Below are 27603 nucleotides of genomic sequence, written 5' to 3' on the forward strand. Positions count from 1 at the left end.
CCCAGTTGTATTTTGGGTGAACTCACTTCACTTGATCAGTTCAGACTCCAAGCTGATGTGCAGTAAAGATTTTATAAATTTACTGTGCTAATGGCAGTGGGGCTACATGGTACCTTTGGACACAGTACTTGGAACTAAACTCGTTGCATTATTATGCATTTATTGTTGATTTATTTACATAAAATATGGGAATGTGCTGCTTATTTAAAAAAATCTGCGCTGTCTTATGCAATTTGCTGACACATGTTGTGCTTTATATTACAGGCAAAATTTTGGACAATGAAAAAAAGATCATTGATTACAAGATTGAGGAAAAGAATTTTGTTGTTGTAATGGTTTCTAAGGTAAGTTTAAGAAGGAAGATATTATGTATACACTATTATTTTAAAAAGTAAAAATACATCATAAATGACCTTTCTAGATGATATTTCAGAGTTTGCAAATAGATCTCATTATTACGTACACAGTTCTTTACTAAATATGATTTAAATAACTTGTAATCAAAAGTGACATATTGCTTTTATCAAAAGTACACTTATGCTGATGAGATGTTTGGAATGAAAACTGAAAGAAACCTTTTTAATTCTAAGTTGTGCTTTTTTCTGGTTGACTAATAATTAGTTGGTATCTTTTTAATTCTAAGTTGTAGTGCTTTTTTCTGGTTGACTAGTGATTCATAATAATTAGTTGGTATGGATTTTTATTATATATTTCAGGAAGTATACTGCCTTATGTATGTATTCAGACCTGTGTATTGATGTTAAAGCCTATTTCATTTTATCTCTTTCCCCCCTCCCAAATCAGGTTGAACAGATCTTATAAATATTATGATTGTTGATCCTATAAAATGAAAAGACAACATCAAGAAGGACTAAAAATGAATCAATAGCAACAAAAAGTAGGCTTCAACTATTTTATAATTAGTTTTCTACCTGAATCCTGCAAATATTCATTGTCTGAATTTACGTGAACTTTGGCTGTTCGATATTTTTTTTCACCCATTCAGAATCATATCTGTTACACTTAAGGACAATTGGTACATATTTCTTTTTATAAAAAAACTACTTTTTATTACATATAGTAATACAATTGTTAAAGTGGCAATTTTAACCCATCACAATAATCATATCTGAATGTGATGGAGAAATCAGTCATTTATTAGTGTCGAATACAACTGAAATTAACTGACAATCAGAATTTGGGTGCAGCATTTGTTATTGAAATAGGCTGCAAATTTTCAAACGTACAAAATTCACATCTGAATGCAAATCAGGAGAATTTTTCCTTTAAAAATATTTGATAAAAAAAAGAAAATCTGAGTTTAGAGAATTTTTTTAGTAGCAGATTAAAGAAATATTTCACTTCTGAACTGGAAACTTTTTGTATTGTCACTTTTGACTTCACCACTGATGACAATACAGCTCTCCTGTTATAATGCTCTTTTCTATAATGCATTTCCAGATATAATTTGGGAATGCTAAAATCTCCTAAGAGCTACTTCTAAACAGATAGGCATACTACCATCACCTCCACCATCCAAGCCCCACCACTTTTTTCTTGCAATTTATAGTTTACTCCTGTATTAAAATGGTTCTTATCTAACCTCTAAAATTGTTGCCTAGATAATCAGTCTGAAAGTCTGAACATGGCTACTTATCCTGAATGGATGATCGAAATGTGGTTTGCAGTAAAATAATTTTGCTTTATAGCGAAGTAGTAACTGACACTTTCTTAGACTTTGCCATCAAGTTTTTTTTGCCTAATTGGAGATAACTCTGGGAGATTGCCACATAGGTTGGCAGACAACTTTTAGCTCCCTTTAGCTAAAAGTAATGTCTGGGAGGGCTGGATTTATGAGGTAGTAGTTGTTCGCCTAAGGTATTATGATTGGGTAAGTATTCTGAAAAAATATATTTTAGTAGAAAAAATTGTCTTTGGTGTACAATACCTTGCCATTGGTTTTAACAAATGCAAAGTTCTTAAATCCTTTTTTTTCCTCTCAAATATTGTTTCCTGGTACAGTTTAAAGTCTTGGTTAGCATATGTATTCAGAGAAATGCTACACCATGAAAATGTAGATGACCTATCTGTCACCCACCGTTAATGATATTATGCTTTGTATTTGAGTCTTGACCTTTTCGTGGCAGGAGTCCTTACTTCAGGGACCTCCAAAATTGGGTCAGATTGTTTGTCCAGGACCATTTTTATCATAAAGCTTACAATTTTATCTTGTCATTCTTAAGCCAGGCTTGAGTTTTGAAACTCTAAGTTCAGGACTGTCATCTGAAGAAAAAAAATCCAATTATACAGTACATAGTTCTGAGGAATTTCTGTATGTGCTGTAGTATTGCACTATCATATGGAAAATAGGTGACAATTACCTAAATTTGATGCAAAAGTAAGCATAATGCTTTGTTGTTGCCAGTGCATTGAAAAAATATGCAGTCTGATACTTTCATTCAAACTTGTGACAACAATATTGTGCTAGTATGTGTGTTTAATTGATGTCATGGGAGTCCTTGAATTATAATTAGCATATTTCACTGATGTGTAAAAGTCTCACAATAATTCCATAGATGCCCATAGAGAAAGGTCATCAGGAGTGGCAGTGACTAGTTAGTAGAGAGAGGTGGGAGTAAACAATGGAAACAAAACTCTTTTGTCGATATTAGTAGTTTATTTATGGTAAGGTAGAACTGCATATAAGAATAACTATTTCAGCCAAAGTCTGGAGCAAAGACAGATTCCGCACCTAGTACAAGCACAGCTTCATCAACAGCTGAAAGTCCAGAAAGTCCAGTCCCCTCTCCTGAAGCCACTAGCACTGCCTCAGATGCCTCTTCAGCCAAAGAACCTGTGAAAGAGGAAAAAGTTGAAAGGTAATGGCTGTTTTCCACTGTTAAAGTATAACTTTTACATGAATAAAATTACTTGATATTTTTGTATCCTCTGTAGGAGCTAATTGCAGGTATAATTTTTCTGAACGCTTCAATGGCAGTGTCAGTATTGGTATTTATAATTTTCTCACATGAAAGTTTTTTAAAGCCATATCATGTTTTTTTTAAATCCATATTAAATGTATCACAGGGTTGTTTGAAACACATATCACATGGATCACTGGGTTGTTTAAAAGCCAGATTACATGCATCACAGAGTTGTTTAAAAAGCCATATCACCTGCATCACAAGATTGTTTGCAGGCAAAACATTATGCTGAGCTGTTGTATTATATCAAGATTATTTCTCTGAAATCTTGAGCAAGCTAGATGTAAAGTATAGGAAAGTTGTACGATATCTTTCATCAGGGTCCATGCAGGCCTAAAATATTTTGGCAAAATAACTATATCCAGGCAAAATAAGGTGAGGTTGGCATAAATATTAAGTGTTTGTAGAAAGTTAAGAATTTATAATGTTCAAAACTGTCAATTAAACATGTTCTTGCATGCTTTCACATCTGGTGTTTAGAAACGGATGAAATACTATTAAACTTTATGAACAGGTTAAAACTGAACAAAGTTTACTTCACCACGATTGTTGGATTACTTAGTTACTGTATAAAATGACAACATGAATCAAACATTGACATCTGCTTTCGTGGTAGACGTCTTCTTTTCATAAGCTTACAAGATGAAATATTGGATAAAAGGATTTATTTTATTAGCATCTACATTTCATAGGCAAAAAGAGCTTATGGGATGCTCTGCCCTTCAGCAAAAGTTTGTTACCACAGGTCCTCCTGAACTACTCAGAGGGTTGCCATGAAACATTAGACATTCATTCCATGATCTAGTTAATCCTGAATGAAAGTGGTTCTACTCATACATCCAAATGGCCACCACAGCAGCCATCTTGAAAATCTTTATTGCTGCAGAAAATCATTCTGGCATAAGGTTTTCACCAAAATACTCGTTTGTGATGTCTAATTTAACCTATATAAACATGGTACTGATCTGAGGTCTAATATGGCTGCCAGTGGCCAGATTGAACATTTACTTGTCATTGCTCCTAAATGAATTATATCAGCATGGGGTTTTCACTAAAAGAATTCTTTTAATGTTTGTTGATTCTAAATTAAATGGTGCTGATCTGACTTCCAGTATGTGACCATCTTGAAAATCTTGTTTTTGTTGTTACTGATATCTAGTTGGTCGTAAATGAAAATGACTGACCTTCAGAATGGCGACTATCTTGGAAATATTGATATCCCTACTCCTCCCAAATGGGATTGCTATATCAACTTGCGGTTATGACCAATATATATCTTATGATACCTAGCTGGCCCAAAATAAAAATGACAGCAGTTTTACATCCATTATGGCAGCCTCAGTGGCTGTTATAAATATCATCACTGCTCCCCTAAATGGATGGCTATTATGACATGGTGTTTTCACCAAAAGACTTCTAATGATGTCTTCTTTTTGCTAAATGAAAAGGGTGCTATTTTGACATGTGCACCACAGCAGGTAACCTGAAATTTGTTACTGGAGAAGAATATCAGAGATGGTTTTAACACTTATCAATTAAAAGGGAGAAATGATCTTATCTTGAATACTAGGAAATTCTTTTCATCCAGTAAGGCATCAGTCCCATCAAGGCACTCTGATTAAAAAATGACGTATGATGTTTACTTAGTCCTAAATGAAAATGGTGTCAATCTGACTTCCAGTGTGACTGCCACAATGTCCATCTTGAAAATTTTGCTACAGCTGCATCAACTAGAAGGCTTGTTATATCGATGTTGTGCTTTCACCTAAAGACTTTGTATAACGTCTAGTTTTTCCTGCATGGAAATTGTGCCAACTGGATATTCAGTAAGGTCACCATGGCAGCCATCTGAAAAATATTGTTACTTATCCAAAATGGAAAGTTATATCTACATGGGGTTTCCATCAGAAGACTTCTTATAATGACATGTTAAATGATGCCATGTTGCTCCTAAATGCAGTCTAACATCCTCAGCAGCTAATTTGAAAATCTTGTTATTGCTTAAGAATATCAGAGATTGTTTCAACACTCAGCAGATAAAAGAAAGAAATGATCTTATGTTGAATTCTTGGAAGTTCTATTTGGCCATTAGAGCATCAGTCCTTTTGAAGGGCTTTTTTGAGTAATGGACCTGGATATATCCAAAGACATAATTTGTTTCTAGTCAGGCTACACAAAATCAACTTAAAAAAAAAATCATTAAGGATTTTGTGAATTTCTAGTGGGAATTCATATTTAATAGTAATGTATTTTCAGGCATTTATGATTATGAAATTATCCCCAAATCAACTACAGATCATAAAACTTGTTTTTCTAACTTTCCAACTTCATCTTGCATATGAAAACTGACATAGAAGTTGACCTTTTGCTTTGGGTATATATGTATTGTCTTGAAACCAAAGATGGTTGGTGGAATGGTCTGAAAGGAAGGCAAGCGAACTTCACTTTTTGGGTATGTTAGGTGAAATGACAGAATCAGTGACAACTATTTCTATATACCCTTCTTTTATGCAATAGTTGTCCTTGATGGTCAAGTTTTGTTTACATTTGCTTTTTTGATTCAACACAATAGCTTCAAGACACATTTTATGGTTACTGTTTCTTAAGTAGAATTTTCTAGAGGCAGATGCCTTATTGATCTTCACATGCCTTGTAATACAATGGTTCTTTTCTCCTACTGCCACCCCTTCTGTACCAGGAAAGTGGCTGTATAAGACAAGGGACCTTAACACAGGGGACTATATTTGCAAGAATTTGTGTGGTAACAAAGCTATATATAACTTCAAAGCATTTACTGTCTTCATTTAAAAGCAACATTAATTGTCAAAAGTTTTTTCTTAAGAACAGACTTATTTCAAGTTAACATATATTGATAGTTCTTTTTCTTAAGCGTGAAGTGCAAGTGGGGTATTGTTGGCATGAGCATTGCAAAACTATTCAGAAACTTTGTTTAAATCTTGTTACATACATTGCTTGGCATTTAGAATAATTCACTTTCCATTTACTCCATTTTCCCCACTGCTGCAGAATATTCTCCTTATCTGTTAAGTATTTTTTATTTGAGTCTTCCCAACATAAAATTTTTCAGCAAGAACTGTTGAACTCTCCCTATTGTCATCAAGTCAGATAGCTTTCAGTTTTTCTTCTAAAGTATTAATTCTCCATTGACTTGAAGATATGTTAAAGTTTTATAATGATTTATTCCCATGCTACTAATTGTACATTACTGCAGTTTAATTATGCAGACGAAACTTTTGTAGAGGAGACAAAATGCCTTGTTTATAAGCAAAAGTGATATATGTACTGTCACATGATTTTTTGGTCTTTGCCTGGTGCCCTGTTTTTTTCAAGGTTAACTTCTCTATGTGTGTTAATCTGCAAAATCTATATTTAACCTAGTCTGACCATGTTATGATCTTGACAATTACATCAACTCGTAATCATCAAAGAGAAGAACTCAACCTCAAGGGATTCTGGCCATATGAAGTGGGTGGACATTGGTCAGAGAGGCCATTCATGAGAGGGACCACCGTAGTGAGAAATAGTTGTCACATTTCTGTCCATTTGACAGCATCCACTTCTGGCTCAAGTTTTTCAAAGGCAGTATCACCTGTTTGTATTACTGAATTGTCGTACTTTGCCCATAACCATATCAGAGGGAAGAGATATCCTTGGAAACAGCAGTTTGTTAATTTTAGGTCAGTTTAGGGATTTTAATTTTAATCTATCTGTATCTACTGTTGGTATGGTTAACTGTTATCAAACTTGGCTGAGAAGTCTACAGAGAGGTTTATCGCTTGAATATATTGAGAAAAAGAAAACATACCCTATGTCTATGGATAAGCATCAAGTTTTGAACCACATTAACCAGTATGCTGGAACGTTCATGGAAATGATAGATTAGAGGGCAAGGTCAGTGGTTGAATTTCTTTACTTTTTATGGATGATTGTTATAAGTTTTATAAAGGATATGTTATACGATTTTACAAAATATGTTAACATAGGAGATGAAACACCCCATGCTGTTGATGCTAAATACTGTCAAACATGTCCTAGCAGTCACCTGGTTATGATAGTCATTCTATTTCCCATATAAATGTCATAATCTGTTGTCACCTGTCTTCCACAGCCATATGTTTCTTAACCAAGCAGTGGTTTCACCCTTCTTTCCATTGTAACTGGAGTGTATCAGCAGCAACTGCTCCAAGTATGCATTAAACTTTTTTCTTTGTTGAGCAAGCATGGTATATATAAAGGTATATTGTGTCAATCAATGGCTGCAGGAAGCTTCTTTTCATTCCCTAATTATCAAAGGTTCTCATAAAAGCTGACTGTCTTTTGATTTAAGTAAATTTGAGCAGCTACTTAATCCATGAGTTGTTTAAAATGTGGACACCTGCCTGATTCCACTAGCTGGCCAAGCATAAAGGTCACTCCTGTGTTTCCCAATCAGATAAAGTTTGGATGTGAATTAAAGGAACTGCTAAACATTTATCAAAACTTTGACATGTGTGACAATGATAGGAGACTCAGTGATGATGTGATGTACGTGTGGGATTAGAGTGAGGATACATTAATCTTGTGAGGAACTTTTTATTATTCTATTTTGTTATTTTTGTTTTTGCTAAATAGCTACACTAAATGTATCTTGATAACATACTACTACTAATAATACATGCAACAAAATACTAAATATACAGGGGGGCCCTGAGTGGCCGAGTGGTCTAAAGCGCTTACCATTCCAGATCACTACCATCTCACTGCTGTTTGCATGGGTTCAAGTCTCAGGCTTGGCTAACGTTGGTATGTGAGAAAGCTTGCCAGTAGCTTTTCGTGGGTAGGTGGTTCTTCCCAGGGTTCTTCCTCCACCAGTTACAACAACAACTAAATATACAACTAATAATAATAATGCTAATGCAATTTGGGGCATGGTACATGTTTTTGTCATGAACCAAGTTTAAGAGCTGAACCTTTCATCAGTGGTCTCTTGTCTACCAAGGCCACTTTGGTCTTTTCTCATCGTTGTCTGCATTAGACAGGTTTAACTTGTTCAAAAGTAAAGGTACATTTGATAGTATGCTACTAAGGTCACAATGACATTGTTGCCAGTGAGACCATAAAGTTAAATATTTTGCAGCATATAACATTTTTTACTTGATCTTAATTTTTTCCCAATAGCATTAAACATCAATTATATTTTGAGTTTAAAAGAAACATGAATCGTCACAAATTGTGCTAGAAGTAATTAGTCCACCTTATTATATTTGCAACTATCTAAAATAGAGGAATATCACTTCACCCACCGACATGTGAGCAGATAAAGCAATTTTTTTTAGTCAGTTTGCTTTTTCCTTGGCTCATCAACCTCTTGAAAGAAAACTTGTTCACTCTCAAGATCTGTCAGCAACAATGAAAACTCTGTATTTTTGAGTCCATATTTTTATGCTGCCAATACAGGCATAATAATAATAATAGGTTCATGCACAGTAGCTTCTAGAGCTTTTCAGTATCACATGTTATCGCCAGACATTATTAAGAGATAACTTGATATTTCTGCCCATGCAAATTCATTTTATTACCTTTTATTTTTCCCCCAATTACAGTCAAAAAAAGGAGACTCCTGTAACCATCACAACACCTTCAACAACATCAGCATCTACAGCAGCTGTTACCACCACCATCACCACAACACCTACAGCAACTAAAACAGAAAGCAACACCCCTGCTGCTGCATCAGCTTCCTCCTCTGTGACATTGGCAGCTGAGAGTCTACTGGTCACTGGAGAAGATTATGAGAAAATGGTTGCTGAAATTATGAACATGGGGTTTGAAAGAGATAAAGTTGTCCGAGCATTAAGAGCTAGTTTTAATAATCCTGACAGAGCTGTTGAATACCTGTTTAGTGTAAGTTATGACATTTTTGCTTTTTGTACTGGAACCAATGGTTTTGTTTATATATGATAGATTTGCCTGAACTACCATGCTACGGCCATATATAATTACCATTATATGGAGAAAGTGTTTCCCAGATTTTCCTCAATGGTTATCCTGGATATTTAAAAAAGATCTTGTATAGCTTAGATATTTTTTAAGAACTTTTTCTTCCCTTTATTTTGGTTTAATTTGAGTTGCAGAGTATACAGCATGGCCTCACTTCAGGTATCAAAAGACTGCTTGCTCCACTTTGTCAGTTTTCAAGGTAATAAAATTAATTATATGGTACCCATTTAGTGCATGTAAAAAAAAACATTTCCAAGCTCAGATCAAAGATTATATCTGGCGATGTCAGGAGTGAGCAGGACACAGAATAATGAGTGCAGTTCAAGGCTCACGTCATGGGACATTGATCCATAATAGATAGACCTCCATCTACTGCGACCAGTTTTCTTATTTTCTGTTTATAGTACATGATACATTTCCAAGAACAGGTTTTTAAAATTTGAAACCATGTATCACAGATACATTATAGTTTGATATAAACTCGAGTAGCAGATGAGTCTATATTGAAAAAAACATTCTGCCAAATATTAAGTGAAACTGGCTTTGTTGATGTGACTTGTGGATGGCTCAAAAATGTCAGAGAAGAGGGATTTTGTTAAACTGAAGGACATGTTGCATCAGGAAAGGACAAATCAAAAGCACTGTACAAATTTTGAAAGAGGAATTCTACAGTTCTGTAATATAGCATTCAGAATTTGTGGACTTTATGACCTTTCAGCTAAAGTTAAACATGTGATATAGACTAGTTAAAGTGAATCTTGTGTATAAATAATTTATTTTGTTTTGTATCTGTATTCTTATCCTAAGCCACATGAATTCAGCTGATTTGTGACAAGAATTTTAAGTAACTGCAGATCCATGTAAGTAGCAAAAATAATTGTAAGTTTTTTGTACTGTTTTCTGTAATTATGGCATGTAATGTATAGATTACTCTTTTATGCTCAGAATGCGCTTTTTTGCCACTCATGTTAGTAATAATTATGCTTATATCTCGGGGGGGGGGGCGCTAAAATGTATGAGCTTCCAACAAGGCAGTTCCAGTTCACATTTAATATAATTTCCCTTTGATCGGGTACCTGGGTAACTGACCATTTGATTCGTCTGGTACCTGGATGACTTTTCCTAAGATTTTGACACCTTTAGTAAAGACACCACCTTAACATTAAGTTGCCTGTGATGAGGTGAAGTCTGATTTCAGGATTTAAAGGTCATTGTTAATTTCACTTTGACCCTAAACAAAACAGGTGACAAGTATACCTTTTTTTTTACAGGTGAGATCGTTTTAGTAAGGTTATATTTGTTAACAGTGCTTAGGATTTATGTTAGAAGTCTCAATCTGCAAATTGTCTGATGAATACTTTCTGCTTTTTAGGGAATTCCTGAGATCCCTGTACAAGAGACACAGTCTCCACCAAGAACCGCTGCAGCTCCCATGGCAATTTCACCCCCACCTGCCCAGCGGAGCCCAAGTGCCACAGGGGGGACTACCCAGTCTGGTGGAGGATCACAGGGGTCTCCAGCAGGTATTGATCTCAAGCAGTTATAAAAGTATAATTTACACATTTTAATACTATTTTGCTGCTTGTCTAGCTATAGCTATCATATGAACTGCAGATACGAATGGCTTACACCAGATTATTCATAGTTTCTGCTCGTCTGACATTCACGAGGCCCTCTGAGGTAGCTAATTAAAAATGGTGCACATAGTGACCCTGCTAAATATGTGATAATAGAGTAGGACTGAATTGCTTTATTCCACTGAGAGAAAAATCCAATAAAGACACAGGTGTTACTATACAAAAATTCTTCCTATTTTAATGATAATGTGTAATATTTATGTTTGTAATATAAATGTACATCCACATTTTGCTTTACAGCAATTTCATCCCTCAAACCCTATGACATGTTGTCTGTTGTTGTTACTTAGAATATTTTGAAATTCTAATATTAAAGTACTTTTTGTGTTTAGCTAATTTGGCATTTTGACTATGAAAGGCTATGTGGTCTAAGGCAGTCGCCTTTGCAGATCACTGACATCTCAACTCTGTACATGTGGGTTCGAGTCTCAGCTTGGCAGGTGTGTGAGAAGCTTGCTTTTTGTTTGTGGGTAAGTGGTTCATCCCAGGGTTTTCTCAGGCTCTTCCTTCACCAGATATACTGGCCACCATATAGCCTGGAACGCTGTATTATTGCAGTGCTTAATGTTCTTATCAGTGCATATTAAAACTGTTTTGCTTTTGCTGCTTGCTTATAATTTGTAAACTGTTCATATTGAAGGGTTCTATCACTCTTGGGTGATTCGGCCAATCCTGTCCCTATTAAAAATTTAAGGGACACAGGAGCTTCTCTGCCTTTTATTGTCAGGTACTTTGCCTTTTTCTGAGAAGTCTTCTTCTAATCACAGTGTTCTTATTCAGTTTCTATAACTTTCTGTCTTTCTATTCATATAAAAAATCTTTGTCATTCAGAGTGCCTAAATGTAAATAAAACAGCATATGTTAGCTGACCCCTATTAACGTTCCGAGGGAGGAATAACTCTTTAATATTGCGGTATTTGCTTAACTTGGGTATGGTAGTATGAACGAATTATAATAAACATAAATTGAAACTTGACTGTGAGAAGTAATCTCCACACCTGCACTTGCTGAATATTTCCACAAAAAAACGAAAGGATCCAATGATTAAATTGAAGACATGAATGTAGTTAAACTGTAAATCCATGAATAATAACATTACCAATTAAAAACAAATATTTAACTTTATATGAATGTTAAATGCAATGTGGGAAAAGAAATATAAATATATACAAAATTATTATTATTAATATTATTATTATTATTGAAATATTACTGATTTCAAGAAAGTTTAACTGTTGTGGTGTTATGTATGTATGTACAGTAAGTATGATCATAAGCAACATTTTGTCAATTTTGGTCCATATTGGCTACCATGGAATGAAATTCTAATCTTAACCTTGTAAGGACATGTACGTAACCATCGACATATGACCTATAATGATCAAACATCAGATGATACAGTGATTATATTTTGTAATCAAAGCCAATGCAGGTATAGTAAATTCGACTGGAGTTTTGCATGCACTTTACAAAAAAGTGATTTAACAGCTGCCTCGCTAGGTGCTCAACATTAAGAGGTTAGTGTTAGGGCTGGTCGGCCTGGTCTCAGGGCAATGTGACTGGGTGGGACATCATGCTACATGTCTGTGGCATGATGCCCCAGTGCTAGACATCACTATAAACTGCCACACTGCAGACATCTTAGCAATATGACTGAATTTTTTTAAAGCTATGTTAAAAATCTAAATCACACACACACACAAAAGTGATGTTCATTTTTTTTTCAATGTAAACTTACAAAAAATGTGCACATTTCAGAGGAAATTGTGCTATAAGATTTGCGTCCTTACGGGCTACAGCTTTACATCTGTAAAGAACCGCTAGACAAGCGTATCAAAAATTAACCAGAAAATCCACTTTGCTGCGATAATATAGATCCTGTGATAATATAGCATTGGAGTATATATAGCTGATCATGTGATGAAAAAGCAACTTAAAACCCATGAAACAAAACCATGAAGGGCCAGTCAAGATATGTAAAGGGACATAATTGATCCTAATCTTTTCAAGGAAAAGATTAGATTTTTCACCTCCCCTGATATAGTTTGACAACTTCTATAGCACTTTAACAATATGGAATCATTTCAATAGTAGAAACAGAAAAATCCATCACTTGGCAGTCCAGAACCAAGTAGTTTTTCAGAGTCACAGCCTTAATTGCTAATTTTATCAGCCAGTCAGATGAAGTCTTATATCTGTGCATTTGGAGACTGAGCAAAACGCTTAGTAAATATTAGCTTCAGTTTCAAACTGCTTACATACAGAACTACTCAACTAACTCTCCCAGCCGTGACTGACTCCCCCCCTGCTGCAAAAAATCCTGCAGGTGCAGAAATATAGTGAACAATGTCCATTTCCTCCTTCACTCCTTTTTGTTCTCCCCCCCCCCCACTTTCTTAACAAGTGGGTAAAAAAAAAAAACATAAAATCCGGGCAGCATCTCTGAAGCTAAAGCACTGGAGTTGCAGCTGGAGAAGAAAGTATAGAAGCTAAAGGGCAATGGTTAACATCTGGGTTACAGTGACTTTCTTTTTAAGTATCATTTCCCTTTCATATTACATTTATTTATTTCTGTATTGGTTTTGCATTTGTTTCTTGTATTTAAATTAGTAACTGAAGCAGAACACGATACCTTGAGTAGTTACTGAAAACTGGTCATTGAAAAGTCTCTCCTGATCTGTATTAACCCTGTTTCATGGATTATTTCATTAATTAAGTTTTTGGTTGTGCTAGTGAGTATTAATTTTAATTTTATTGGATTTTATTTGATTTGACATTCTTGGACTGATCTTTTTGTGTGCCTGTGTGAAACTGATATTTAAAGATTGTCTGGACATTGTGTTTATAACCCTTGTGGGAAGAAGCTGATGACTTCAAAGCCTGCATAGGGCATTCCAAACTTTAGTATCATGTCAGCTATGCAGGTCACATTGTTAGGTCTGGAAATTATTATTTTTTAGGTCTGGAAAAGGTTTTAAATCTTTTTCTAAATTTGTAACAGGAACCCTGTTATAAGAATGGATCGGGTAACTTGCATGATACATCTGTATGCAGTGAAATCTGTAAAAATGGACATTTAAGGAACAGGGCATTATTGCCTTTTAGAGACAGTTGTCACAGGGTCAGTACTCAGAATGTGCTTTACAGTTCCTACAGTTGTGACTGATTTTTAAATAAATTGCATAATAGTAGACATTCATAGAGTTAATATGATTCCTTTAGTTAACATTTACAGTACTATTATTTTAGTAAATGTGAAAATCCAATGTTGAAAAGGTCAGAATCCAATAGCAGTGAAATTAAACAATGATATGCACAGTAAGTTAAAACTTAAACAAGAATAATGGTGATGCACTAATGTGCATTTGGACTTGAAATGCTAGTCATCAACAAATAATTTTAAAAATGAAATTGCAAAATATTCCTTTACATAGGCAACCATGCTTTTAAAAACATTTTCCACCAGTGTATATTGCATGTGTATGTGTGTGTTTTATTGTTTTATGCGTAATGCCTTTTTTCAGCACACAATAGGCTTTATATGGCGGTCAGTACAACTGGTTTAAAAAAATTCCAGGTAAGCATGACCTACCTGTGAAAGCTACTGACAAGCTTTTTTACATACCTACATTGGCCAAGCCCAATACTCAAACTCATTGGGAAAAAGGGTCAGATGGCAGTGATTGGTAAAAGCAAGCGCTTTAGACCACTTGGTCACCCTAGACCCCCATATAGATGGATGGGCACTTAAGTGCAATAGTGGATATTTATTGCCAGCTATAAGTAAAATTTTGAAAAAATATTTTGTTTTTAAAATGCAATTAGAGCGATATTGGTATCTGCATATGATCATAAAAATAGAACATGATTATTGGTATCACAGTTTACGTTCATCCCTTTCAGCCACTTTATTTTATTATTCCTGATGTTAGTATTCTTAATATTATTAAATGTTTTAAAACTCGCTAGGTGAAAACCCCCTAGCCTTTTTACGAACTCAACCTCAGTTCCAGAGGATGCGGAATGTCATTCAAGAAAACCCACAGCTTTTACCGGCTTTGCTACAACAGATAGGCCAGACTAACCCTCCCCTTTTACAAGTAAGTATATATATATATATATATATGTATTATTTAGGTTCATTTAGATAATGCTGATATGTCATCCAAGATGACAGAAATTGCTTTAAAAAAATATTTAAACAGTTTCTCAAAGACCACTCGGTAGAATGTGAACAGAGTTGACAGAAAGCAGTATTAACACACAAAGACCTTTTAAATTTATACAATGATGAATATCTGCTATTAGATATGCCATCATTCAAAACTTTAACCAAAAAAATAAAACTTTAAAAAATGGCATTTTGTTGGAAAGTACTTGGCAGAATTTGATTTACAAATAGAAAAACCTTTAATAAATTGTTAAAGATGTTAACAGAATTTGTCTAAGTTTGATGGAAAGCATCTTTGCACAGTGGGCTTTCAGTTTTGTACAAATGATCCTGATCTGATGTCATCCACCACAAAAAAAATAATTCAGTGACATCATCAGAGAAAGCATATTTGCTTTGTATAACATTCTGATGTATACTGCACATCCCAAGTTTCAACACAAAGTATTTCTGCCATATAACACAATGTGATACACTTTAAAGTATTCATAATTTAAATTAAAGAACTTTTAATTACCTTTATTTTGGTATGTGATATATATAATTTGGGTTATAGAGTATACAGCTTGGCCTTATATCAGAACCTACTAGCTCTTCTTGTTTGTTTTGTTTTTTTTTAAATTCGTGGACTTAAGAGGTAAATTGCATTTTTTTTAATCGGTCAATAATTTTTTTCTTTCTTATATACAGTAATTTTTTCATTGCACTTTTATCAGCTGGTATTGTTTTTCCTGTTTTAATAACTGATAAAGGTAGTGTACTTTGGACTAGTTCAGGCTGATTTTTCAAGCACGTGGGAGCAGCCATAAGGTTATCTGTGTGCTTGGATCTTGTATACTTTCCACAATATGTAGACCTGCCACTTATCCCGATCTACTCAGGATCATTCTGATTTTTAAAAACACCAAGAAAATCAAGCTAAATCTGATAGTGAAATAAGAAGTAATCAGTAAAGAGGGAGAGATGAGTGATTCAGAAACAGAAATTGATATTCAGAATCGCTCTGCATTGTACCAATCTCACAGTCGCTATTTTACCACCTTTTCATTCACGATGGTCGCATCTCCTTCAGAGAGAGCAAAAGTGATGCAGAAATTCCGCAAGGAATATCCTAAAACTTAGAACTTTATTGTTAAGTCAGAGCTTGATTAATATTATGCCAGATGTACTGTTTTTGATGCAGATGCAGGGATCGTCCTGGGCTTCGCCAATGTCGCAAATTGCGATTTTTTTTCCTTACTGGCGACAAAAATATCCCATCTGGCGATTTTTTTGGCGACATACTTTTTGGTTATTTAACTTGTACATACAATCATGGATTTGGACTGGATAAATTAAAAGGCAGAACGAAAGGAAGCCACAAACTTGACTAAGCAATGCATTGGAATCAATCTGTTACACAAACGATCCTTTGTTCTTATTGACAACCCCATCTTTACAGTGCATTGTTACATCATAATCTGCTTATGCTGACATCTGGGCTGAGGACTGTATGCTGCGATACAGTCAATCATGCTACCGCACTATACCTACAACTGACCGACTTCTGAAGACGCGAATAGAACAGATACAATTAATTGTATGGCTAATCCTTCAGGTTTTTTTATACATATACCAATACAATAGTTTTGCTGAACCTTCATAGAAAACTGATAACCTTTGAAGTACCGACTACTGTGTATAAATACAAAGCAAATGGAAAAAATCTCAATCACAATTACATCTGTCGCCAGTGCAGCATTTTACTCATTGATCTTTTCCTTTTGCCATCAGTCACGTGTTACGGCTGCAGAGACTTAAACTCCGCAACAAGAAATAGCAAAAAAAATAATAAAAAAATAACAGTTTTGCATAATTAATAATAATAATTAATAATAATTATTTATTTCTCAAAATACAAGAGTGAAAGAATCCCTAAATTGGGTGTGAATTTATGCTTATATATACGGTCCAGTATTGCCAGGTGTTGACTCGTGTACGTTTCATTCGTGGGAATGGAGATCCTATTTTTCTTGTCGAGAAAATTTATACAGCATTCAGTGATCATTCTTGGGAGTTAGGAAGCAATTCGCTACAAGCTTTGTGAAGCTAGCCATGGGGTGGGGGTGGGGGTGTGTGTGCTGCTGAGAGACTACTAGTGTCACCTGTCAGCACTGTAGACTGTGAACGTGGATTCCGTATGATGAACCTCATAAAAACTGACATCAGAAATAAGCTCTGCATCTCATCTCTCGAGAATTTAATGAGAATCAGCATGTACAGATGTGAAAAATTAGACTTTGAAACTGCATTCAACAAGTGGGCAGCCCTAAAATCGTGACAGATATTCATGTAACACTTTGTAACATTTTGTTAATGCTTGTTGTAATTAAAGTATTAACTAACCCATCTTTTGTAATTTTCATTGCCTGTTACATTAATAGACTAAATTAACACTTGGAAAAATGTACACTACTTGCTTTGGCGACACTTTTTGAAAATTGGCGACAAAATATTGAGGTTGGCGATTTTTTTTGCGACAGCTTTTTAAACGCCAGGACCATCCCTGCAGATGTAAAGATTGCATGTGATAGCCAATTAGATCTTGAAAGACATAAAAATGCTAATGTATTTGGAATAGCAACAAAGGGCATCATTAGAGTGTGCTGTCAATCAAGATTAGGATTTTCTCAAAATGGCAACCTCATGACCCCTTCTTCTGCTTTCATATGCAAAATACCAACATTATTACATCCTAATGTATTCATAGTTGAAAGGTCAACTGTCTATGTTTAGAGCATATGACATTGGGCTATTTGTACAACATATTTGGCGGAAATAAATGAGATCATTTTTCAGTATGCAGTAACACTAAACAAAGGAATATATACACTGACATTTTACTTTTTACATTATTAGATTATTAAATTATAAAAAACAATGCTACAGTTTGTGAGAATATTTGCATAAAACACCCAAATTACGTCTTTTATGAAAGTCACCCATGCTAGCAAGAACTGTAACTCTTCCTGGCTTGTGCATATGCGAGAAATGTAATCAATGGCAACAGTATGACATAAACTGAGTTTTAATAAAGCATACAAAAACTTCATTTTATGAAAAAGAAGACATTATACCAAGGATTCAGATTATAAAAACATGATATCATTCATTAAACTAAATGCATTACAAAATGTTGTACAAATTCAGGTGTGTAATGCATTTTCAAGGTAAGACTTTGACTTGACAAAAGTCTGGTAATACTGATACTAGTGATAATGATGTGTATGTGACTATGATCACCTGAATATTATAACTGTTGGATCATCTACTCAACGTATGATTCTTATCTAGAGACTTTAGAATTGAAATTAAAATTTACATGTTTAGAGTAGGTGAAAAAGAAAAAGAAACAAAAAAAATTAAACAATCTTGAACAATTTTGAAGAAAAGAAAACCAGTTGAATATTCGTGTATTTTCTTGTGAATATCAGTGTGAATGAATATCATTGTTACAAAGAACAGAAAATCAATCTGTAGCATTTCTCTATTTAAAAAACAAAAGTCATAAATATATCTTAAGAACTCAGTGCCAGTTCTCTCTCTCTCTCCTTCCCTCTCTCTCTTATTATTTACTGTGTAACACAAGGTCATGAAGGTACTCTGTGCTCTGCCTAACATCAAAGCAGATTCAGAGCGTGTTTATTTGCTCATCAGAAAGTACAAAACAAGTGACCAAGTGAGCTAAAATTCCAAGAATTAAGTATGATATCCAGTGTTGTCTCACTTTAAGATCAGTACCCTGCTTAATTAGTAACAGTGGTCAGGTTACAGTTCTTAAATCTCCTTTGATGTATAATTTTCCATTAATACAGAGCCATTATTTAACCAGTCTCTTGTCTAGCTTTTTAATGAAATGATTGACTTAGGGAAAAACAATTAAGAGCAATTATGGTGTTATTTTGCTGTTTACCAATTCACCATTACAACATATATTTGCTACAATAAAAGCATTTTAAACATTGTCTAAGCCTCAAATGCTTGTTATTATATAGAACTTTATTAAATTGTCATTTTTTGCAGTGCTTTAATGCAAATAAGCTCATCACAGTAGTGTTAGGTTTTGTTGGTAGATCTTGTTCACAGAAAATTTGATATTTTACAAATTAGATGCCACACTAGTATTATATTTGCATTTGTAATAGAATTAATTATAAACTGGTAATTATATTTCTGAAACTCTCTATAGCTGTAGTTGTGCAAAGGCTTCTAATGAAAAACTGGTGATTACTTATGCTTTCAGCTGATCAGCCAGAATCAGGAACTCTTTATTCAGATGTTAAATGAGCCAGCGGAAGGTGATCAGGAGGGGCAGGCTCAGGGTGGGGGAGGAGGTGGTGAGAGTCCAGCAGGATTAGGACAGGGAGGTTATATTCATGTTACTCCACAGGAAAAAGAGGCCATAGAAAGGGTAAGAAGAGAGAATTTGATTTTAGTCTTACCTGTGTTGGCAGAAAGAGATATGTAAATATAAGCATTCCAGCACAACAACTGGCAAATGGATCCTTATTGTCATTAATATTAAGATTTTGTGTTGAAGCTTTTGTCCAGTACACAATGTGTATTGACTCTATTTCACTCATGCTAGTGGAGGGTGTTGCTGAATGTTGTTCATTCAACAGTGCCTTTGAAATCTCCTGCCTCTCACTATTTTACTTTCACCAGGTGTAACTTTCACTCAGCTGATCTTAAGTGTGGATTTTGCCTGGCCAGTTTGTGGATTACCTCTGTATCCCTCAATGACTTTTGTTGCAGTTGGTAACATGGGTTATGAATTATCTGAATCCATAGCTCAGTCCAAACTCCACCTATATAAATCATGGAGATTTCACTGTGTAGTTGGTGTACTTCAGTGGATACTTTATGGTCACGAATACAAAATAGTACATATGCATGCTTTGAGTCATGTTCTTGGAAAATATATTATTATGGCATAGTTTAAAGGAGAGCCTTTGCTCTCTGTGGAACCATTGTTTTAATTGTGAATCATTAATACTAATGTTTAAAACTTTGACATTATTTGTGCAGCTTGTGGCTGGTGCTTGAATAATCTAAAGACTTTTAAACAGTAGAAAGTTCAAGGCTACTGATCTGAAGCAGTAAGAATTTTTTTTAGTGTTTCTTTTTTTTCTGGGCATTTTTAAATCAAACTGTTTTTGGGTTTGCTAAGTAAATGCATGCTTTTTATGGCAGAAGGTAACAATGAAGTTACTTAAACAGGTGTTAACAAACTAATTTCCATTTGTCTTCACTGAATTGGAGTTCTTAAATGTCCATATGTTAACACTTTAAGGTTCTTCACAAAAAAAAGTCATGTTTGAACTTTTGCAAAATTTGGAACTGCATGTTGAAAAAGGTCAATAGAAGGTTAAGAACATGTGAAAATTTTGTATGAAATTGAGAATTTTTTGGCAATTACTAATTTAGTTTAACATTATTGGATTCATGGCCACTTCACTATGTTGTAAAAATGCTAATTCCTATGATAAATATTGCTGCATATAAACAAAGCTACTGCAGTTGTCCCTCATGATAATGTCATTCATTTTAACATGATTCCAGATATAACACTGTACTGCAGTGGACTTTCATGAGCACAATTAAACCATTGTACTTGAATTAGTGTTCAGACATGGGGGGGGGGGGGGCTGAAAGAACAAAAATGAAACTTAGTGTTGCATCTTTATTTCCTTAGAAAATATTATTTGACAAAATTTAAATCTACAGATGCCATGAAGTTAACAAATATATTTAATTTAAACGAACTAAAATACTAAAATGTTTATTGTATGTTTGACTCAATTTATTTATCCCCACCCCCACATACACAGTGCATTCATTGAATTTTCAATCATTATCACTCTACCGTGGTTCAGTGCATAAAATGGTCAACATAATATATAGCCAAGTTCCATGTTATACTGAGGGAGAGCTGTATGTCTTTCATATACTATAGGATTAGATGATCATGGTTGGGTATTTTTATCAGTGTGTAAATTTTACCTAATCCCAAGTAAATAAAGTCAAAAGGATTTTATGTTAACTTTATGAGCGATTAGGTAACAATTTAAACTTCGTTAAATACCCAACCATGATCATTAAATCCTTTATAATTACATTTTTCTTCCTTTTTGTTTTTATATCACCAAATTTCATCAATAAAGCATTCATGTTTAGGTAGTAGTTTTCTTTCATTAGCCTCTTCTCTGCACTAGAATACATATCCCCATCTTCGCTGGCAAAGAATCATCAACTCTTACATGGTATTACAGGGTAGAGTGTCATAGCAAATTATGCAAGTGATCGAAGGAACTTGGGATTATTGTTTATTTTTAAAAATTGGTGGAGGTGGTGTTTCAACTATACTATTTCTTCACCATTACACTTGCTTTATTTGGCAAAAGGGGAGAGTGCTGGAGTGCAGGAAGGACTGCGATTACATTGTGTTAACTTCTAATGGGTGACTCTAATTGAGTGGTTGGAAATTTTGTATCAGAAATCATGGGTGGGTGTGTGGGTACTAACCATTATGGTGTAAGGCATTGGTATAGATAAAGCTTCACATAAAGTGACGTGGAAACTGGAAACCAAATGTAGTTTGCAGTATTTACTGATATGTAAAATTCAAGAACAGTATCATGTGACTTTATATCCAGTCAGTTTGCGTAACATCCGGTCAGTTAATAACAGTTGGAATTATTGTGCTATGGTATTAAAGTCCATTTGTAGATTATCAACATGTGGACTTCCTGATGAAGTTTGGAGGTAGAATGGTTAAGCCCTGATAGTGTAGAATAAATATATTGTTTGCGTTACCTGAATCTCTAAATGATAACCATATGGTCACAATACAGTCTTCTGTATGCATTAACCATAAAAAATATGACTTCTTACAGTGACATAAACAGATGTTTAATCTCCAGTAATCATAAAGCACATGCTAAAATAATTAGGGTGCCACACAAGATGGTCTAATAATTATCACACTTTACATGTGGTTTATGCATAACTGACAAAATAAGGTAGAAAAGTAACAAATTTGCCAGGAGATTTGGATGTCAGCAGATGACATCAGTATTAACAATATGGTAATTGTATACAGTGATGACAACAATTTTTTTGTGCAAGCATGTGGGTGTAGAGGAGAGTGAGAATGAGCTTGAGGGGTTTGATGAGGCCAGTTTTCACGAGGAAGATGGTAGAGATGTTGTTGAAAATGATATTTGGGAGAGTAGAAAGTTGATGATGTTATCTTGAGAAGAGTGTGCCGTTTCACATTTCTGCGTTTCTACCTATGTTGAGCAACTTCGAGAGCCCCTGGATTATTTTAATCTCTTCATTAAGGATCATGACTCCAGTGAAATTGCTACAGACACAAATAGGTAAGTTAATCTAATCTTTCATACATTTGAAAAACAATAATGTGCACAATAGCTAAACTCCAATAATCAGCAGTGAAATTTTATTTATATTTTTTGATTGCCAATTATTAGATCTTGGACATTTAGTAAAATGTACATGTTGTTAAGATGATTTGTTATTGTTTTATCAATAACTAATACATTTTCAATTATTGGCATTGGGACTTGGAGTTGATTATATATGTCTATCATAAACTATTTCGGGGATTTAAAAAGGTAATTCAAACTCCGATTTATGCTTGTTAATCACGTGTAATATACACAAATGTAGTGTTAAGACTGAACAGAAATATAGATTCAGGTATTTTGTTCTTTCAAAAATTATAATCATTTCATTGAAAATAACTATTTCAATCTCAGTAGTGATCTTTTTATCCTGTGATACTGCTCAGTTAGTGTCTGGGTGTGTTTATTTCAGTTCACAATTTTTTTGACATTTTATTTCAGATATGCTACTGAGTTCTTAAAGCTGAATTGCTAGTTCTTGAAACTTAAATCTGCATTGGTGTGATACAAGTGAAAAGGAGATGAAAGTTTTCGTAGTTATGATGGTTGCCATAGGACTGATCAAGATGCAACATATCCAGGTGTGTGTGTGTGGAGAGAAGAAATACATATTTATTAGCAAGTAAAACATATTTCTTTCTTCAAGTTCATATCTTATAACAGTTAACAAAATTATTTAATGTATAAGAGGATTCATTGGAACATTATAACAGGCATCATTTGTCTTTTGCATTCATTTGCATGACTATTTGAGCACTGATCCAGCGGTGTCAAGGCTCTTTTTCTCCACAGTCATGTTAAAGGATATATTTCTCCTCCTCTTGAGCATTTCCATCTGTGCAGCAATGCAGAGTATCTTGCCAGAGGTAATATGAACAAAGTTTTTATGTACAACACTTCTCAAAATGCGGAATCCAATTTAGGTTTTACAACTTTTACAAGACTAAAAAGCTCTGATACTTGGATTTAATTACAAAGTCTGTTGATATGGGTGAAATACAAAGTTGTTGATTTGTGTGAAAGATAAAGTTTGTTGATATTGTCATGTTGTCATGAGTAGAATATCATGACAAAACTTGTACAGATATGTAAATTTTTAGCCATACTTTTAAAAACTACTATGATACTTGTCAGCCATAATTTTTAAAATATTGTGTCATGTCTATTACAGGTGTACTTGGTTACAATCCAGTCAGAAAACTTGGACATGTCTTCATTAACATCATCAGTAGATTTGTAGGTACCTTTCCTTGGATGAGGATATAATCCTATGGAGGGGCAAACTGGCATTCAGATAAACTCATCAAGAATGGGATCATATTCTGTATGGTCTGCAACTCAGTTATTGGGTATTGTTCCAAGTTTCAGTTTTATGTCGGATAAACTAATGTACCTGCAAGTGAAAATGGCAAAACGTGACCTGGCTATAGACATTATGTGTAGCTGTTTTGGACTGAGTCAAATTTTGTTCATGGACATTTACTATTTATCTCCCAGACTGTTCCTCGACCTATAGGACTTAGGAATAAGTGCAGTTGAGACTGTTTATAGCACTAGACGAGGGATTCCACAAACTCTTAAGGACAAGAAATAGTTAAATGATGCACACTGGTCCTTTAGTAACCATGAAGTACAATTATAAGAAGCAGATCATTCTCCTTGGTACAGCAGGGTCAGTACAGAAATGGCAAGAACAACCCAAAGACGCCTTGTTATTGTAGGGTTTAACACCATTTTTCAGCACACGATAGGCTATACATGATGGCCAGTATTAATGGTGGATCAAGAACCCGGGAAAACCCCAGAAAGAACCACCGACCCACGAGAAGCTACTGGCAAGCTTTCTCACATACCCACATTGGCCAAATCCGAGACTCAAACCTACGCAGATGCCTTGTTATTGAAAGGCCCGATATTGTCAACCTTCATGAGAAGTATATGGGGGGTGTAGATAGATCAGATTGTGCCATATCAATACTTTCATTCTAGAACACTTGAGTGTTGGAAAATTTTATTGTCATATGCTTAATTTATTAGTTTTAAATGCTTATATTTTGTATTAAATATCTTTAAAAAATGTTGTAAAAATGTCTCCGCATGTGTTTAGGAGAAGATTATTATCACATATCGTTCAAACGTCAGGCTTTGTCACGAAATTCCATAGAGGAAGAACCAGACCATCAGGACAGGTCCTGTTGAGGATGGAGGGTCAACATTTTCTCTGCAATGAAAATTATGAGTATAATCAGAAGATGTGTGTAGTTTGTGGTCAAATAGAAAAACAAATACTTGCCTCGAAGGAGATCCAGAAGAGGCATGCTGGTAGAACTACTACCATGAAATGTGGACTGTGGTGTGCCACATTGTGCTATTCTTTGCTTTGAAAGAGTGCATATTAGCATACAAGAGGATGAGACTGGCACAAAATTATGATGAATAAGGCAATGTGTTTTTAGATGTGGAGTGCACCAAAGTACCAGAAAATAAAATGTATTCAGGGATGGTCCTGGCTTTTAAAAAGCTGTCGCCAAAAAAATCGCCAACCTCAATATTTTGTCGCCAATTTTCAAAAAGTGTCGCCAGAACAAGTAGTGTACATTTTTGAAGTGTTAATTTAGTCTATTAATGTAACAGGCAATGAAAATTACAAAAGATGGGTTAGTTAATACTCTAATTACAATAAGCATTAACAAAATGTTACAAAGTGTTATATGAAGATCCGTCGCGATTTTAGGGCTGCCAACTTGTTGAATGAAGTTTCAAAGTCTAATTTTTCACATCTGTACATGCTGATTCTCATTAAATTCTTGAGAGATGAGATGCAGAGTTTACTTCTGATGTCAGTTTTTATGAGGTTCATTTTACTGAAACCACGTTCACAGTCTACAGTGCTGACAGGTGACACCAGTAGTCTCTCGGCAGCCCCCCCCCCCCCCATGGCTAGCTTCACAAAGCTTGAAGTGAATTGCTTCCTAAATCCCAAGAATGATCACTGAATGCTGTATAAATTTTCTCGACATGAAAACTAGGATCTCCATTCCCACGAATGAAACTTACATGAGTCAACACCTGGCAATATTGGACCGTATATATAAGCATAAATTCACACCCAATTTAGGGATTCTTTCACTCCTGTATTTTGAGAAATAAATAATTATTATTAATTATGCAAAACTGTTTTTTTTTTTTGCTATTTCTTGTTGCGGAGTTTAAGTCTCTGCAGCCATAACACGGATTGATGGCAAAAGGAAAATATCAATGAGTAAAATGCTGCACTGGCGTCAGATATAATTGTGATTGAGATTTTTTCCATTTACTTTGTATTTATACGCAATAGTCAGTTCTTCAAAGGTTATCAGTTTTCTATGAAGGTTCAGCAAAACTATTGTATTGGTATATGTAAAAAAAATAAAAAAAACAACAACAGAAGGATTAGCCGTTCAATTAATTGTATCTGTTCTATTCGCGTCTTCAGAAGTTGGTCAGTTGTAGGTATAGTTCGGTAGCATGATTGACTATATCACAGCATACAGTCCTCAGCCCAGATGTCAGCATAAGCAGATTATGATGTAACAATGCACTCTAAAGATGGGGTTGTCAATACGAACAAAGGATCATTTGTGTAACAGATTGATTCCAATGCATTGCTTAGTCAAGTTGGTGGCTTCCTTTCATTCTCCCTTTTAATTTATCCAGTCAAAATCCATGACTGTATGTACAAATTAAATCACCAAAAAGTGTGTCGCCAAAAAAATCGCCAGATGGGTTATTTTTGTCGCCAATAAGGGAAAAAAATCGCAATTTGCGACACTGGCGAAGCCCAGGACAATCCCTGGTATTGGTTGTAAATTGTTTGAAAATATTTGAATTGATTGTTGACCAAAGAGCAGCAAAGTGTGTGCTTTTACCACTTCCTTAACAGGGATATTATATAAACTGCTATTTGAAACATATGACTCAGTAATTATTGTATTAAGTTTTAATCTAGTGTAACATTTGAAATAGTTTCTCATTCTTTGTTAATAACCAGGATATTTGTTTGGGAAATAAAATGCTATAAGGTATTCAGTGGTGGAATAAGAAATTATACCAGATTTATAGACACATCAATTACTAACATATTAAATTTGACATATTTTCATGTTGATTACTAGCATTTCTGTTCTTTAATAGTTGCCAACTATTGCTGTTGACATTACTTGATATTGCACATTTCAAATGTTTAACTGCACACATTGAAGATTTTGCACATTAAAACATGATTGTTTCAACTGCCTTTTTTATTATTTTACTCTTAAGTGTCTAACATTCTTCTTAATGTATATCTCTCATCAAGGCCCCTCAAACATGCTTCATTGTCAAAAAGGTAATGATGTAATTATCCATTATTAGTTTCAGAATGCTGATGCAATAATTTTGGATACATGTTCATCTAATATACCAGCCTGATATTTTCACATTTTTTCACTTGCAAGACTACTGTCATTGCTATGAAAATTGATAATTTATTGTTATACATATAAAGAATGCTAAATGTCACATAATACTTCAACCATAACATGTTTAATGTTACCTAAGTGGGTATAATACAGGTTAAAAGTCATCTAAACATCATTGAATTTTGTATGGTATTTCTTGTTGGATGAGTTCATTGTATTCAGTCTTGAAGTAATGAAACAAGTAACATGCTGTGATAAGTAACAGTAGAGTTGAAAAAAATTGTGATATTTTGAAAGCAAAATGTGCAAAACAGGAATGGTTTCAATATGATTCTTTTAGAAAAATGTGATATTATTTCATATTTTTGTTGCCATAGCAACCATAAGAAATTGGTTAATTTTAATGAAAAATCTTTGAAAAGAATCTGGATGCCTTCAAGTATTTGATACAGTTTCATACAATTATATTTATTATTAATTTTTTGTAAAGCAGTAATACTGAGGCTCGTAAAAATTCCTTAATAGCTCTTTGAACAATGCAGTATAGGCATGTCAGGGAGATATAAAAAAAAACTCATCTTGTGGATGTATGTCACATGAAAAGTACTCAGTACTACCAGGGTTATCACTGTCTTTATATCCAGCATTACTTTGATTACCATATATACTCACAAGTTGAATCCAACTGCAGATTGCCCAGATCGCAATGCACAAGGAGGTCTGGGTCTGTGTAGTTTGTTTGGACTAATTATTAGAACAAAACAGCATAGATCCTGCTTTGCCAGTGCATTAAGCTGCCATGTGTGGTTGGACCCAACTTGTACTCAAGTGTATACAGTAGAATTAACTCGTGGTATGAGTACAAGTGTATTATAGAGAAAGGTGCTATAGATTTTTAAGGACAAA

General features: G+C 34.4%; 1 protein-coding gene and 1 long non-coding RNA gene across 2 annotated transcripts in view; both read left to right on the plus strand.

Moving 5' to 3' along the window:
- The window catches only part of LOC149806378 (lysine-specific demethylase RAD23B-like), a 42182-nt gene that overhangs the window by 13701 nt on the left and 878 nt on the right, over positions 1-27603 (plus strand). The window contains exons 3-8 of the mRNA XM_089952364.1: positions 265-344; positions 2722-2879; positions 8588-8888; positions 10357-10507; positions 14591-14721; positions 19075-19242. Of these exons, the coding sequence (XP_089808490.1) occupies positions 265-344; positions 2722-2879; positions 8588-8888; positions 10357-10507; positions 14591-14721; positions 19075-19242 (989 nt within the window). The remainder of the gene's footprint in view (positions 1-264; positions 345-2721; positions 2880-8587; positions 8889-10356; positions 10508-14590; positions 14722-19074; positions 19243-27603) is intronic.
- Positions 20649-25432, plus strand: LOC149806379 (uncharacterized). The gene is made up of 2 exons (XR_016420106.1): positions 20649-22839; positions 23430-25432. It is a non-coding gene; the product is annotated as an uncharacterized LOC149806379 (long non-coding RNA).

This window comes from Sinohyriopsis cumingii, chromosome 1, assembly GCF_028554795.1.
Source record: "Sinohyriopsis cumingii isolate HCF-2022 chromosome 1, ASM2855479v2, whole genome shotgun sequence".
Classification (NCBI taxonomy): Eukaryota; Metazoa; Mollusca; class Bivalvia; order Unionida; family Unionidae; genus Sinohyriopsis; species Sinohyriopsis cumingii.